The sequence below is a fragment of the Idiotropiscis lumnitzeri genome, chromosome 18, assembly GCF_059441095.1.
Source record: "Idiotropiscis lumnitzeri isolate Australia: NSW breed Sydney's pygmy pipehorse chromosome 18, RoL_Ilum_1.0, whole genome shotgun sequence".
In the NCBI taxonomy this organism is placed as follows: domain Eukaryota; kingdom Metazoa; phylum Chordata; class Actinopteri; order Syngnathiformes; family Syngnathidae; genus Idiotropiscis; species Idiotropiscis lumnitzeri.
The window spans coordinates 10837121-10851902 of NC_142408.1; the positions used below are offsets into that span (position 1 = coordinate 10837121).

The window sequence follows — 14782 nt, forward strand, 5'->3', positions numbered from 1 at the left end:
GGTTTTGCCTTTTCATGGCTCGAGACCATTTTTTCATTATTATTTATTATTTATTTATTTGTTTATTTTTGCTGGGACCATCGTGTCCCCTAATCTGAAATTTTAGGGGCGCAAGTAGAAAATTTCGAGGTGGGGACTCTAATTTGACTGACCCATTTAATACAGTATTCTCTCCATTCATTTTCACTATATTACTGATAAATGTGTTGAAATGTGAATCGGAATATTATTTTGCAACAAAACATTTTAAAGAATAGTAACTAAAAAAAAAGAAAGAACATTTCCTGAGCGCACAGGAGCGAGTATATGAAAAATGTACTTGCAAATTATATGTCCTGTTTTAAATGTGAACTTTTGTGCACTCAGGATTTGCTCAAACACTCCCCCACAAGCCACCCAGACCATCCGCTACTACAGGACGCTCTGCGCATCTCCCAGAATTTCCTATCCAGCATCAACGAGGAGTCCACGCCCCGACGCCAGCTGATGACTGTCAAGAAAGGAGAGGTGAGCCATTTGAAAGCTGGTGCGTTAGATCAAAACGATGGCCGCGTTCACACTGTTGCAGTCTTGAGCGTTCAGATAATTCGATTTGCGGAAGCGGCAGGAGAGCTGCATAAAGGTGAAGTAAAAAAAAAAAACAGGAGAGCGCGGACTTGTCGCACGATTTGCGGGATGGCCATCTCTGTCGCTGTAAAAGCAGAACATAATTTAAAAAAAAAAAAAGTCTTATCAACTTGGTTTACCTTTAAAGTTTTAAATTTCCCCCCAGCTCACTTGTTGGTATTGGTGTGTGCTATTGGTGCATTTTTACAATTACCAGTACTGCATGGATGTACAGTATCATCACCAATGTGAATACCACTGTATGCCTTTTTATTTATTTATTTATTCATTTACTTACACTATGGGTCGTCTTCCAAGTTTTGGAGATTTAATTTGCACAATCTATCACAGGCTATCCATCTATTTTTTTTTTTTAATTATTATTATAATTGTTATTCAATCCCTTTTCTCCAATTATGTGCAACATGATGATGTCATGACCCCACCCTCCAAATGACCTTGAAGTCACCATTAAAACGAGAGTAGCTCCTAGCTTGCCACCAATCTGCAGCTTAAAGCGGAGCTCATGCCCTTATATGGTCACGCTGTGGTTGGCTGTTTGAAGGAGAGGGGGGCTCATCCTCCACTTGCCCATTGTGCTTTCCCAAGCGCTTATATTCAACCACAACCACCCGACGCCCCCACGCCCCCAACCCAACACTGTCATCCCTGGAGATGACTTGATGCACATGATTGGAGGCTTCTTGATTGAAAGCTTTCGTGACACGGCCGTACATAATGTCAGTAATGAGCCACCAAGCCGCCTCTCCGACGGGCTGATCGCGAGTTAATTATTCATAAATGGAGGGTGTGAGCCAGTGGGCGAAAGAAAGAAAAGCTCCTGAGCTGGCTCCTCCCTCTGCTTCCACGCACCCTCTACAAAGACACACATTATTCTCGCACACACACACACACACACACATGCTTGCTGCCTGCCCCGCCCCCTCTTACGTATTCCTACTGGACTCACTTCCATCCCAACCGCATCAAACATCAAATATTTATGATGGATACATGAAAGCTTCACATGAAAATCAATGATGCTCATTATATTGCAACTCACTATACCTTGAGTACAGTATTTGATATGCCCGAGGTTATTACAGGTTATACACACTTCAATTATTGGGCATGTTGAAGCCAATAGGGAGGACAGATTCCCATAAAACGAGCATAATACTTGATGATGGTTAAGGTTCTTGGTTTAGCTACCGATATTTTGGTTTTAATCTCAGGAGTTTTCAATTACCAATGACCAAATTAAAGAATGGCATGGATTAGTATTTACTCCCTTATAGTTGATTGTTACAAAAAAATTGAATTACATACTGCTGTATTGTGACACTATTTTTTTTTTTTTTTGTAAAAAAGCTTTGCCTTGATTATGAAGAGTATGTCCTAAATTGCTTGAAAATGGTCCGATGAACTCAATGCAGTCGATACTCAAGAAACTAAGAAAAAAAGTTAAATATGAGCAGTTTGAGTTGCAACATTGCAAACGCTTAAAAAAAATAAATCTGAACTAAATAAAGTCTTAACTGTTGTTAAAATGAAACAAATATCTTCTTTGTTTCTTAAAGCACAACATTAAGCTGAAATTTCTGGCTCGGACTAAGTCCCCCTTTCCCCGTTTGCCTGCCCTGCGCCCTCCCACTTGCGCTACTTGCAAAGATGATCCGATTGAACAATTTGATTGGCTGAGACATGCCACATAAGAGAAGTTCGAATGAACTCTGTGTGTTTCCTGTCTGCATACGCAAACTGTACATTTACCGCTGCAATGACCAGAAAACCTGGCTCGAGCAAGACTACCATAAATGTCCCAAAAGTGATGCTGTTTAAACGACAATAGCTTCTCAGCCAATATAGAAAGGCACTTGGGTGCTTGTTGAAAGAATGAATGTTGTAGCGAGTAACCTGTCATTTGTTGGGGCATCCAGGGCATGAGTGATTGATTTCAACATGTAGTATTTATTCAACTACCAAAACTCAGTTGCTCAAAACTACATCATTGCCTCAGAAAATGGACAGAATATCACTCCTGGAAGTCAACGCTAATTTCCCGTTATCGTTTCAATAGACGTTTACGTTGACTTTAGCATTAGCACTGGAGAAGTTTGAAAAACCAAGCAAAGTTTTGTGTTTAAATATACAACGTGGGTGATTATTTCCTGTCGTATGTTTCGTGCGACAGTAAACTCCATCTGCGGTTTCATTAAGCAGTTGGACGCGTGCTCGGGGAAAACAGAAACACAAGTAACATGGTGCATTCGGGGTACTGTCACGTTCAAACGTTGGCAACTTGCACACACACCGCACTGTTTGGCACCTCAATCGCTTTTCTTTGATGACAATGTTTTTGAGATCAAGAGAAGCCAAAAGCAAAATCACGATGAAATTGCGATTAACTGTAATGCAGATTTAAAAAAAAAAATAAAAAAATAAAAAATAAAAAAATAAAAAAAAAGCCAGTGGGGCTGTAAGCATGTTTGTAAGCGAACTAAATGTTAAGACAGCTGGGAACTGTTTTAAATTAGGATCCTTTTTTTATCATCGCATTAGACGTGTCCCTAATGAAGTGGTTGTGAGTGTATTCTCTGTCCGCAAAAGCCCAAATGTCCACAGACAAGACATGTGCATATACTCACACTGCAGCTTGTGTAAACAACACTTGGGCGCAGAGATGCCACTTTAAGCGTGCGTGGGGTTCTAAAAATACGCGTGGATTTTGTAAATTCATGCGATTACTCGCATACACGCTCTCAGCGAGGCCGCTCCAGGAGACGTCAATATTTAATCTGCGCTCTATGCAGTAGCACTTTCTCGGTACGCACTGTCCACGTGCCTCTTATTCTCTGTTTTATTTTTATTAGTTGTGTTCCCACAGTTGCAGAGCAAGATATCACAGCTTATGTTCAGGACCAGAAATTTCAAAGCATGAGTCTAAAATTCTAAAAATATCTCAGAGAGTCGAACACCCAGTGAATGAATGAAAGCTGCCTTATTTTGACTTCATTATTCTTCGGCTCAAAGCGCTCAGGAAGCTGAAAGGCGTCTCGACGCCAACCCGTGCCAATTTCTACATTTTGGATCCAGAGCCAAGTCCTCAAGAATTATTGCTGACCCTTATTTATTTTGTTTGTTGCCGTAAATTTTCCATTTGCTTTTGCCCAGTCTCTTACTCTCCGGGCACAACGCTTGAATCGAGATCTATCAGTAATAAATGTAATTAAAATGCTCCCGTTTCCATTCACGCAGGTAGAAAAGACTGTAAATCCCTTTTTTTTTTTTTGATGGGTGCAACATCAGCATTAGAGAGATTTACACTGATGCATGATGGGTAATCATACTCAACAGGTCATAAGTCTCAGTTCTAATCACGTCTTTAATGTGTGATACTCAAATCAGTAATGAATGTAGAATATTCAATATGTCACATAAATTATGCTTTCTTATTCATTTTTATTGTCTTAATTGCTTTTAATAGATGAAAGAAAAGAGGTAAATGCAATTATGTTTCTCTGCTTACAGAGAAATACAAAATCCCATTTGAGGTATATGAGCAACAAGTCCCATAGATGTGGTTTTGTGAATTTTATAGATTGGGGCTTATTGGCAACATGACATTTCATCTTAAAATAAAAAAAAGACATTTTTGATTGATTTGAATAGATTTTCTCGAGTATCCAAACATTGTGATGTATTATTGCATGCTGCAAAATAGAGTGCGACGTGAAGAGTGACAGAAGTGGAGCTGGAATGCAGCATTGTTGTAGATTCCATTTTGAAAACATCCCCGTGGGATGTTGGAAGGCACATGGGGCCATCGTTTTGATCTTGTTATTTGATGATGTTGACAAAGTTATAGAAAGCTAACTATAGAACTTTGTCCAGTGATCAATGCTGTTTAGGTATTTATTTTGGATTCAAAATCATTCTTACACGCACAACTTGGAGATAAATAGAAAGTTAGTCTGTTGCCAGAGCCTTGTTAGTGGATGACAGGATTTGGCTCCATCTGCTACAACGTAATTTTCTTAGTCTTTATCTTCCTCAGATATTCAGGGATTACGTCTTTGTGGCAAAGCAAGAACCATGTCTGTCTTGACTTACGCAAATGGTAGAGGTAGTTGAGTGTTAACGCTTATTTCTGTCAATGTTTGAGAGTAGTGTAGCGGTGAGCCTGGAGGAAAGCGTCCAGGGTCCATGAAGGAAGAATCTCCAAAGTTTATGATAATTTCACACATAAGAAAATAACTAACATGCTTTACTGCATAGACACAGCCGCTCAACACAAAGACTGGCAAGCAGCCAGCCAAACTCTACACTCTCATTCACGGGCACCCACGTCACTCACCAGTCCAAGCCCCACCTTTTAAACCCACACACACTCAACCAAACGCAGATACTATAATAGAAGGTGAGGATGGCGACCCCAAGTGGATAAAAATAATAGATATTACTCGAATAATTGATGGGATAATGGACGTGCGCCTGCCATGTTTTATTTTTGCTACACATTCTTTCTTGAATTCTGTGGCGTTTCTTGCCTTCTTTATCAAATCGGCTGGATCCCTCTTTCAAAAATAATGTGTTGCAAAAGAGGACTTCCAATACATCCTGGCGAGATCCCGAGTTGAATACAGTTGAGAAAATATAAAGTTAACAGAAGTACAGACAGACGAAACACAGCAACAGGGCACGTCTGAGTAGGAAAGAAAAAAAACGGTAGCATCAAAAATGCTTGCTACATCAATGACGACATGATCCCAATCCCTACTAGAAACCACAACATTTTCAATAGAATGAAAACTCGGACAAAATTTGGGCCAAAAAAACGAATCTAGTCATGCTGAGATATATATATATATATATATATATATATATATATATATATATATATATATATATATATATATATATATATATATATATATATATATATATAATTATTATTATTATTATTATATATATATATATTTTTTTTTTTTTTTTTTAAGGCATTGACCGTCATCAGATTTTCCTTCAGATTTTTTGGGGGTTTTCATTGACGACAACAGAAGATGGCCACTGTATCCAAAGATGATGATGCTCAAGTGTCTTTGTCTAAGCCTACCTCGCCTCATCCCTCAGGCGGTAACACTGCGGTGGAGCTCTTTTGTCAGCTGTTTGCTTTCAAAAACAAAAACAGACGCGTCGTGTGCTCTTCAGTATGTTCTGGTGGTGACAGTATGTGTTCTTGAAGGAGGGGGTCGAGGGCAGCATTGTGGGGGATGGAGGAAGAGAGAATGGTGGGTGGATGCTAAGATGAAGATGATGATGATGTAACCACTCCTGAACATGTGTGATGTCATCCTTTAAGACAGGCAGCACAACATAAAAAGAAAACAAAACAAAACAAAAAAGAAGCACAATTTGTTAATAGCATACTGTACCTGGACTTAAGATGTTTAGAATCCGCCTGGATAAAGAATATCAAATTTTATTTAAATAAAATTAAAAAAAATGTTTCATCATAATTCTTTCTTTTAATTTTAATTTTTTTTTAATCTTTTAATTCTTCCCATAAAGCCACTTGATAGCACTGTGAAAACATGAATCCTATTTTCTAAGCGCTCAAATGTGGACTTGGGTTCTGTAAACGTCATCCTTGAACGTTTTTCGTGACATCACCGCCCTCTTTTGACCAAGTTTAGTATTGCAGCCTCATTACATAGTCTGACATCAGTGAGATGGCCAGAACACCCGGAAAAAAAATAAATAATATTTTTTTGTCTTCTCCACCCCTTGTTTCGTTATTCCCTCGTCCGAATTTCACTCACCCCGTTCATAGAACATTCATCAAGGAATTAGATCACCTAATTCAGTTATTTAATTTGTTTAGCCTTTGGTACATAATAGAGAAGATTTTTTTATTTCTGTTGTTTCTTTGTTTCTGGTGTCTCTGACCAGTGTGTCACATGTTGCTCAAAAGAGTTGTCAACTATTTTTGCTTTTTGCTTCCATTGTGAAGCTGAGATAATGATCCATTCAAGGGTATATTTACCTGTGAGTGTGTCTTTGTTTAACACAGAATCGCCAGCTACTGAAGGACAGCTTCATGGTAGAGCTGGTGGAGGGAGCCAGGAAACTGCGACACGTTTTCCTCTTCACCGACTTGCTGCTCTGCGCCAAACTGAAAAAACAAATTGCAGGGTAAGAAATAAAAGCGGACAGATTTGAAAGAAATTACTCATCCAAGTCGGCACAGTTTCACAACAACAACATACCGTATTGCACTTCTAGTTCAGGTATACTGTCAAATTAAACATCAAACAAACAGCAATATAACAAAATTTGCCAAGAACGTCAGTCTTCGAAAATCTCTCCAATAGCATTGGCGTTGCGGTGTAATAACGCTTTAAGCTGTGGTTATTTGAACACAAAAGGTGCAGCAACACACAACAAATACACACAGTTATACATTCTTTATCATCTCCAAAACACGACTATTAATACCGTAGTTTGCTGAATCACTTACAGTCGGAGAGTGGGGTTCTTTTTATGGGGGGGGGCTCAGGCATGGATTACTAACCTTTCTATAAGGCAGTGCTTCTCAAATAGTGGGTCGGGCCCCCTGGGGGGGGGGGGTGCGGTGCAATGCTGAGGGGGCGTGTGTGACCCTGGGGAACATCCTTTTTTTCCGCCGTACTACAAAGTGTAATTGCACATCCACTCCAGTAGTTGGCAGTGGCACTCTCCTTGCCCATTGTGCGCAGCAAGTATTAACTCTACGGTGCAGGTTTATTTTGCAACAATGCTTTTATTTATTATTGTGGCGGAGAGTGGGTGGTGGGAGGGTGGGGGGGGTGAATTGTTGTTCTTGCTAGAGGGGGGCGTAACAGAAAATAATTGAGAAGCACTGCCATAGGGAAAGATAATTTTCAAATCACAAATCGAATCAAACTTGTATCTCGAGGCACCAATGTAGAGTTTTTGTGTTAAGTTTCATTCCAGCTTCAATTTCAAGGTATCACATTCCTCATATAATGTCATCGACTCAATCAACCGCTTGGTCCGCCATGCACCTTACATTAAAAAGGAATGACTATTTTTATTTCTACAACTATCAACAGATATATCCGTGATGATTTTAACTCTTCTCCCTTTTTTTTCCTAAACCTCCTCTTTCATCGTGCAGTAAAAACCAACAATATGACAGCAAGTGGTACATCCCGTTAAGCGAGCTCACCTTCCAGGGCCCAGAGGAGGCCGAACCCCTCACTATCCCACAGGTCCCGGATGAAGAGCTGGATGCCATGAAGGTGAAGATCTCACACCTTCGCAGTGAGATCCAAAGAGAAAAGGTAAAGCAGAAGGATTGAAAAAAATAGGAAGGTGTTTAGCTAAAGCTTGCATGCTGAAATATATTTTTGCATCATTTCAGAGAGCCAACAAAGGTTCAAAAGTCGTAGACCGCCTCAGGAAGAAGCTGTCTGAGCAGGAATCGTTGCTGCTCTTAACATCTCCGAGCTTGCACCTCAGAGTCTACAACAAAAGTGGCAAGGTAAAGATATTCTTCATCTTGCCTCCTGTTCTCTTTATTTTTGATGTTTGCCTGTGATTACTGGTGTCCCTCAGGGCTCTATCTTCAAACCCTTCCGGTTCTTTTTTTTTTTTTTTTTTTTTCGAAATACCTTGCCCATTTTCTTTCGACGGACTCTTTGGATGCTGAAAAGAAAAGGCATATAATCCCAGAATAAAAAAATATTGTGCCAAGAAAAAAGGTTAAAAATAATTTATTGAGATACAAAAAAGTGTATTTAGACAATTTATCCAAAGTAAATTTCAGTGTCATTCCCCCAATTTTCATTTGTCGAAAATCAACATGGAACATCATTTACTTACTTATGTTGTTGACCCACCATGATTATTTCTCTGTGTCAATATTGTTCTTTCTCTGGAACAGACACAAATATACTTTTACACTGATAATGATACAAATATTATAATATCATAAAAGGTTTTTGGATTTTATTTTTTCAGAACCCATACTAAAGTTGTGTAACTTGCTGATCTTATCTACAATTCGAATCTTTACGCAGGCAAGAAATGTCTCCTCTTTTATGCTACTTGACTTCTTATGAAATTCTGACACATTTTTTCTAAAAAAAAAAACTCTTTCTTATCCTTCAGACTTGACTAACTCTGTTGTAGTTCGCATGTTGAAGCTTCTTCTTCTTTGTCATTGCACGCGAATCCTTACAAATGAATTTTGCACCGCTCCAGAGCTACAGCTTCCTCATTTCATCCGACTATGAGCGTGTCGAGTGGAAGGAGCTCATCAAAGAGCAGCAAAAGAAATGTAAGATTTTGCCATCAACCCAACATTCGGCCTGATCTTCAGACGTGGTCCATCTAAAATGTTTTTTTTGTTTGTTTTTACCATTTCTTTCCAAGGTTTTAAAGCTGCTTCCTTAACGTCAATGGAGCTCCAAATGTTGACCAACTCGTGCGTCAAGCTTCAAACGGTCCATCACATCCCACTTAGTATCAATAAAGAAGGTGAGGGACTTGCTGTTACTGTTTCTCCAACTAAAGTTGTTTATTCAAATAAAATGTCATACTCTGACTCAATTCCTATTTTCAAAGCATATTAAAAAAAAAAAGAAAAATGTGCCCAAGAAACGAATTGCTTCAGTCTAATAAGTGTCCAGCCAAATGTTTGATTCGGTGCAGGGATGTTATTATCCCTTTCCTTTTTCTTTTCTTCCACGTCTGATCTAGTTCCAGCACAAATACCGATCGGCATGTTTTTCTAATCCTTCTTCTCTGTCTTTTGTCTGACTGTTTTTCCAGAGGATGAAGCCCCGGGTCTCTGCGGGTTCCTGAATGTAATTGTCCACTCTGCCTCCGGCCTCAAACAGAGCTTGAGTGAGTCACACAGGCAAAACCAAACAGATCAGACCAAATTAATGTTAAGTTCTCTTTAATTCACTGGACTCAGGTTCAAGATAAACGCCGCCTTTAGCTGTTAGTCTGGTACTTTTACCACCATCATTAAATCATCCTTAGGGCTGACTGTCTTCGTAGAGACAAATGTTACCACTTCCTCCTGCAAGTATAACGTGTTTCTTGCAGATCTCTATTGCACATTGGAGGTGGACTCTTTCGGCTTCTTTTCAAATAAAGCCAAGACGAGAGTGTATCGATACACCACTGAACCCAAATGGAACGAGGTGAGTGACTGGCACACGATAACTGGACAAATATGATAGGATCAACTTATTGTTTAAAAATGTTTAAGGTTGGACTAAATCCCCTGAAATGCTCTTAAATCAATCAATCAAGATAATTTTGGACAATTTCGTAATGGACAAAAGGAATGGGACACACCCTTCAATCATTTTCCATGCCATCTTTCCCGTTCACAACCCAAAACCGGTTGCCAGGGCACATATAGAGGCAGACATGTTTTTCACAAATAGAAGTAAAAATTATAAAAATCATTCAAATAACAATTCTGGTCTCTCGTATCTCCAGGCAGGAACTTATAATGTGTTTTAAGCATGCAGCGTATGACGCAAATGGTGTCCATTGTTGGCGTCATACCAATTGATGTTCTATCCTTGCAATTCCCGTTGCCATTCATGGTGTGACATTAATCTCACAGGAAAAGTCTAAAATAACCCAAGCATGGCATACACAGCCCCTGCGAACATGTAACACCCATCGCGGACATTCCCGTTAGTGGCACAGCTGGATGTGGGAGGTCAGACACAATCAGCTGCTCGGGGAATCTGCAGTGACATGTTTTGCCATCACCGGCCCAAAGGAGGTTGTTCAGCAGAGTGGAAGTAATGGCAGCTAATGAGGTGCTGCTGGTGATGACTCGCATCTGTCTTAATGTGAAGTGAACCAACGCCATGTGCCAACCATATGCAGAGGCCTCCCGCAAAATAATTACAAGGGAATGTTGGTGAGCATCGTGCTGATTTTGTATGTGACGGCGGAAGATGTACAATACGTCCATCCGTTTTGTATTGCGCTGATTCATTCTTGGGTGAGTCGTTTCCGGCAGACGTTAGGATCAATCACATGTCAACTCGATATGAAATTCTAAACGCAAAAACAGAATAGACGACATATCGTATGTCATTGACCGAGTATTGCTTCATTCGTCGGGCAGCATGCGGTCACGTCTGTGTATCTCGCGCTCTATCTATGCATCTCTGTATGTCTCCATCTTCTGACTGGACTCCCTCAGAAGAACATCACACAGCTGCGGCTCGTTTAAAGCGCTGCAGCTCGGGTTATTACAAATGTAACAACATTTCAGAGAGATCAAAACATATTACTCAAATAACTAAGACTTGAACTGGCTCCTAGACAAAAAAAAAAGGAATCTGCTACTAGTCTATATACATCACTAAGCTGCTAAATCTTGAATACATGAAAGAAATGCTCATGGGATATAAACCCAGTTGGGTTGTGATGTCAGCAGACTTGGATCAAATAATGGAGCGCAGAACTCAAAGGCAACATGGTGCATCAGCATTTAGTTGTTATGCTGCGCGCAATTGGAATAAGCTGCCATCAGAACTGAAGGTGCATTACTGTAATCTATCTATCTATCTCGTTAGTGTACTGTATCTACACAACACATTGTCCTCACAGATGCATTTTTCTTGTCCTCGGCGGCAGGAGTTTGAAATCGAGCTGGAGGGTTCGCAGACCCTGCGGCTGCTCTGCTACGAGAAGTGCTACAATAAGAGCAAGCAGAACAAAGAGGACGGCGAGAGCTTGGACCGCATCATGGGGAAAGGACAGATCCCGGTATGGCATGACGTCACCTTCTATTCCGCAGAGCCGGCATGACTCATTAGAGGCAGTTATCTGCACCGCTGCCACAGAGCATGAAATCCACGTTATTGTCCTGTGAATGACTTAAACCGAGCGTGAATTGTCTGATTAGATCACTTTGCCGTCATTATGTAATGAGACGACACTCGGGGGCGGATGGACTGAGAGAAATTGCACTCACAGCGCGTTAATAAGCGGGTTTATTTCGGGTTACAATGAGGAAGGAAAATCTGAAGTATTTCTAATAGAATCGTGGACAAAAGGCTCGGATTTCATTTTGTGGAGCCCCCACATTGAGCCGTCTCAATCTCACTCTTGCATTCTAGTAAAGCATCCTCATAGAAGGAAATGACACTATGAATTGTAAGATGACACAAGCTTGTAGAATAATTAGCAAATACTTTAACAAAAGACATTTATTGGCGAGAGTAGAAAAAATAATTAGATTTGTAATACTTAACATAGGCCAAGCTGAGTGCATTGTATTTTACTAAAATGTCTACATCTACAAAGAGGAGAAAATAATCTGATATATCTAATAGGATTTCGCTGCCCACAAAAGAAGTCTCTGCGTTGCTCAAAGTGCGAATGACAGCGCCATCTAGTGGTCTCTCTTGTCACAATCACTGCACCGATGATGTCATCCCAAGCGCAATGATCTGGGCAAATCCCACCATCAGGAACAATGCTGCACAAATTACAGCAACACGTTGCTGTAATTAAAAAAGCAGGTTTACAGAAGTATTGGTTATACGCATTGCATTTGTTGAACACCAAAAAAAACATTCATTTGCTTTAGACAGCGAAACAACACCATCAACGTCGAACAATAGAAAATACTGCAGACTCAAATATTTTACTATACGCTCCTCTTGAAAAGGTACTATTCACTCCACGGGTGCATATATATATATATATATATATATATATATATATATATATATATATATATATATATATTGATTTATTGTAATTATATATATATAAATATATATATATATATATATATATTTATTGATTTATTGTAATTATATATATATAAATATATATATATATATTGATTTATTGGAATTATATATATATATATTGATTTATTGTAATTATATATATATAAATATATATATATATATATTGATTTATTGTAATTATATATATATAAATATATATATATATATATATATATATAGATTTATTGTAATTATATATATATAAATATATATATATATTTATTGATTTATTGTAATTATGTATATATATATATAGAGAGAGAGAGAGAGAGAGAGAGAGCAGCCCAACTGTATATTAATTTTCCCAAAAATGCTTTTCTTTTTCTTTTTGTGTTGGATGAAAAGAAAACAAAATTCTGGCAAAAATTAGATGACTGCATATTGGAACAATTTTTTGGGATTGATTGATTAAAATGGACAGCTTTCCTTTTCTTAATCACACATGTAGCGATTGTGTGCGCTCACACGTTTGTTTTCTATTTGCTCCTACCACTCAGCTGGACCCTCAGGCTCTCCAAGGAAAAGACTGGCAAAGGACTGTCATTCCAATGAACGGGGTGCGTCAATAAATCTTGCATTTTTCTCAAACTTCTCCCCCATTTTTTGTTATCATCTGCATTCTCGCATCAGTACTCTCCGTGCTCCCTTCCAGCCAAACTGAACTTGCATGCTCCTTCTGTTGTTTCGCTATTCCTAACGCACGTCCTGATTTCCTATGACAGATTGAGGTCAAACTGTCCATGAAGTTCACCAGCCGTGAGTTCAGCTTGAAGAGGATGCCCTCGCGGAAACCCATGGGGGTGTTCGGAGTCAAGATCTCCACTGTGACCAAGTGAGTTTGCTTGCATGCAGGTCGAAGCTCGTCGCCTAGTTAAACTCATCCTACGCTGACTCTGTCTGCAATACGCCTCTCCTTATTTTGTGCATATTTCCATCCAGACGAGAACGTTCCAAGGTGCCCTACATAGTCCGGCAGTGCCTGGAGGAAATCGAGAGGAGGGGAATGGAGGAGGTGGGCATCTATCGAGTTTCAGGAGTGGCCACCGATATTCAGGCGCTCAAGACGGCCTTTGACACCAGTGAGTACAGTCCGCCTCTTTCATGAAGCAAATGCATCATCGTGTCCCTGTCACTGCAAACCCGTTGTGGTCCCGCCATTCTTAGACCACAAAGACGTCTCGGTGATGATGAGCGAGATGGACGTCAACGCAATCGCCGGGACCTTGAAGCTTTACTTCCGAGAGCTGCCGGAGCCGCTATTCACCGATGAGCTCTACCCCAATTTTGCAGGCGGCATCAGTGCGTTGACCTTCATCCCATTTGGTCCAATTCCGAAGAGGAGAAACAAGGTTCATCTGTGATTGTCTTGTCTTCCGCAGCTCTGTCCGATAGCGTCGCCAAGGAGAGCTGCATGTTGAACCTGTTGCTGTCACTGCCGGAGCCGAACTTGGTCACCTTCCTTTTTCTTTTGGACCACCTGAAGAGGTACCAAAGTGTTCCGTGTCATTCGGAAGACACTCAACTGTTTAATTCAAAGGACGCGGTGGTTTTGTTCATGCTCAATGCTAACATATAACAGCGCTGTACGAAATTCAGAACAGAATTGAGAATAACCGCTAAATTGTTTCTCTGAATTGAATGAAACTGGATTCTGAATTTGCAGTGGTCTGATTTCATGGATGAACAGTCAAATTCAAAGCAGCAAGTACGTACGTCCTGTGGGACATCTGCATCATATCTTGCGGTTACCATGGAGATTTTGATTCATTAAAAGGCTTGAGCCTCACGCGGGCGTCAGTACGATGCAGACGCTTCTGTTCACCGGCGGTGGGAATTGTGGTGTGAATGTTGCAAGACCGTCGCTCGTCATGTGACGTGTACGGCACAATGCGTTCCCGTCCATCGTTTTAAAGCGACATTGTGTTTTGACTTTTGTGTCTCAGGGTGGCGGAGAAGGAGAGCGTCAACAAGATGTCCCTCCACAACCTGGCCACCGTGTTTGGCCCGACTCTTTTGAGGCCCGCCGAAAAGGACAGTAAGATCCCGACGAACCCCACCCAGCCTATCAGCATGGGCGACAGCTGGTCCCTGGAGGTTATGGCACAGGTAGCCACCTACTTGGACAACTCTCAACTCTTTTTTTTTTTTTTTTTTAAACGTGCACAGTTAAATGGTCAAAAGATGAGCGACACTTCTGCTTGTTATTTTCTTTCTAACGGTATGATTCTTCTCAATTACTTGAGTTGAACATTGATGACACTTATTCCTTATGATGTCATCTGTACGGGAATCGGTGCTCATAAAAAAGCTCAGATACTACACACCGA

The 14782-nt window shown here is 40.1% G+C and overlaps 1 protein-coding gene across 1 annotated transcript in view; it reads left to right on the plus strand.

Annotated features, from left to right (window-relative positions):
- bcr (BCR activator of RhoGEF and GTPase) overlaps nt 1-14782 on the plus strand; it is a 71265-nt gene that overhangs the window by 55594 nt on the left and 889 nt on the right. The window contains exons 8-22 of the mRNA XM_088280852.1: nt 367-507; nt 6680-6801; nt 7787-7952; nt 8033-8152; nt 8875-8950; nt 9046-9150; nt 9445-9519; nt 9727-9824; nt 11290-11421; nt 12953-13012; nt 13178-13287; nt 13395-13534; nt 13620-13754; nt 13835-13940; nt 14399-14561. Coding sequence (XP_088136978.1) covers nt 367-507; nt 6680-6801; nt 7787-7952; nt 8033-8152; nt 8875-8950; nt 9046-9150; nt 9445-9519; nt 9727-9824; nt 11290-11421; nt 12953-13012; nt 13178-13287; nt 13395-13534; nt 13620-13754; nt 13835-13940; nt 14399-14561 — 1749 coding nt within the window. The remainder of the gene's footprint in view (nt 1-366; nt 508-6679; nt 6802-7786; nt 7953-8032; nt 8153-8874; nt 8951-9045; nt 9151-9444; nt 9520-9726; nt 9825-11289; nt 11422-12952; nt 13013-13177; nt 13288-13394; nt 13535-13619; nt 13755-13834; nt 13941-14398; nt 14562-14782) is intronic.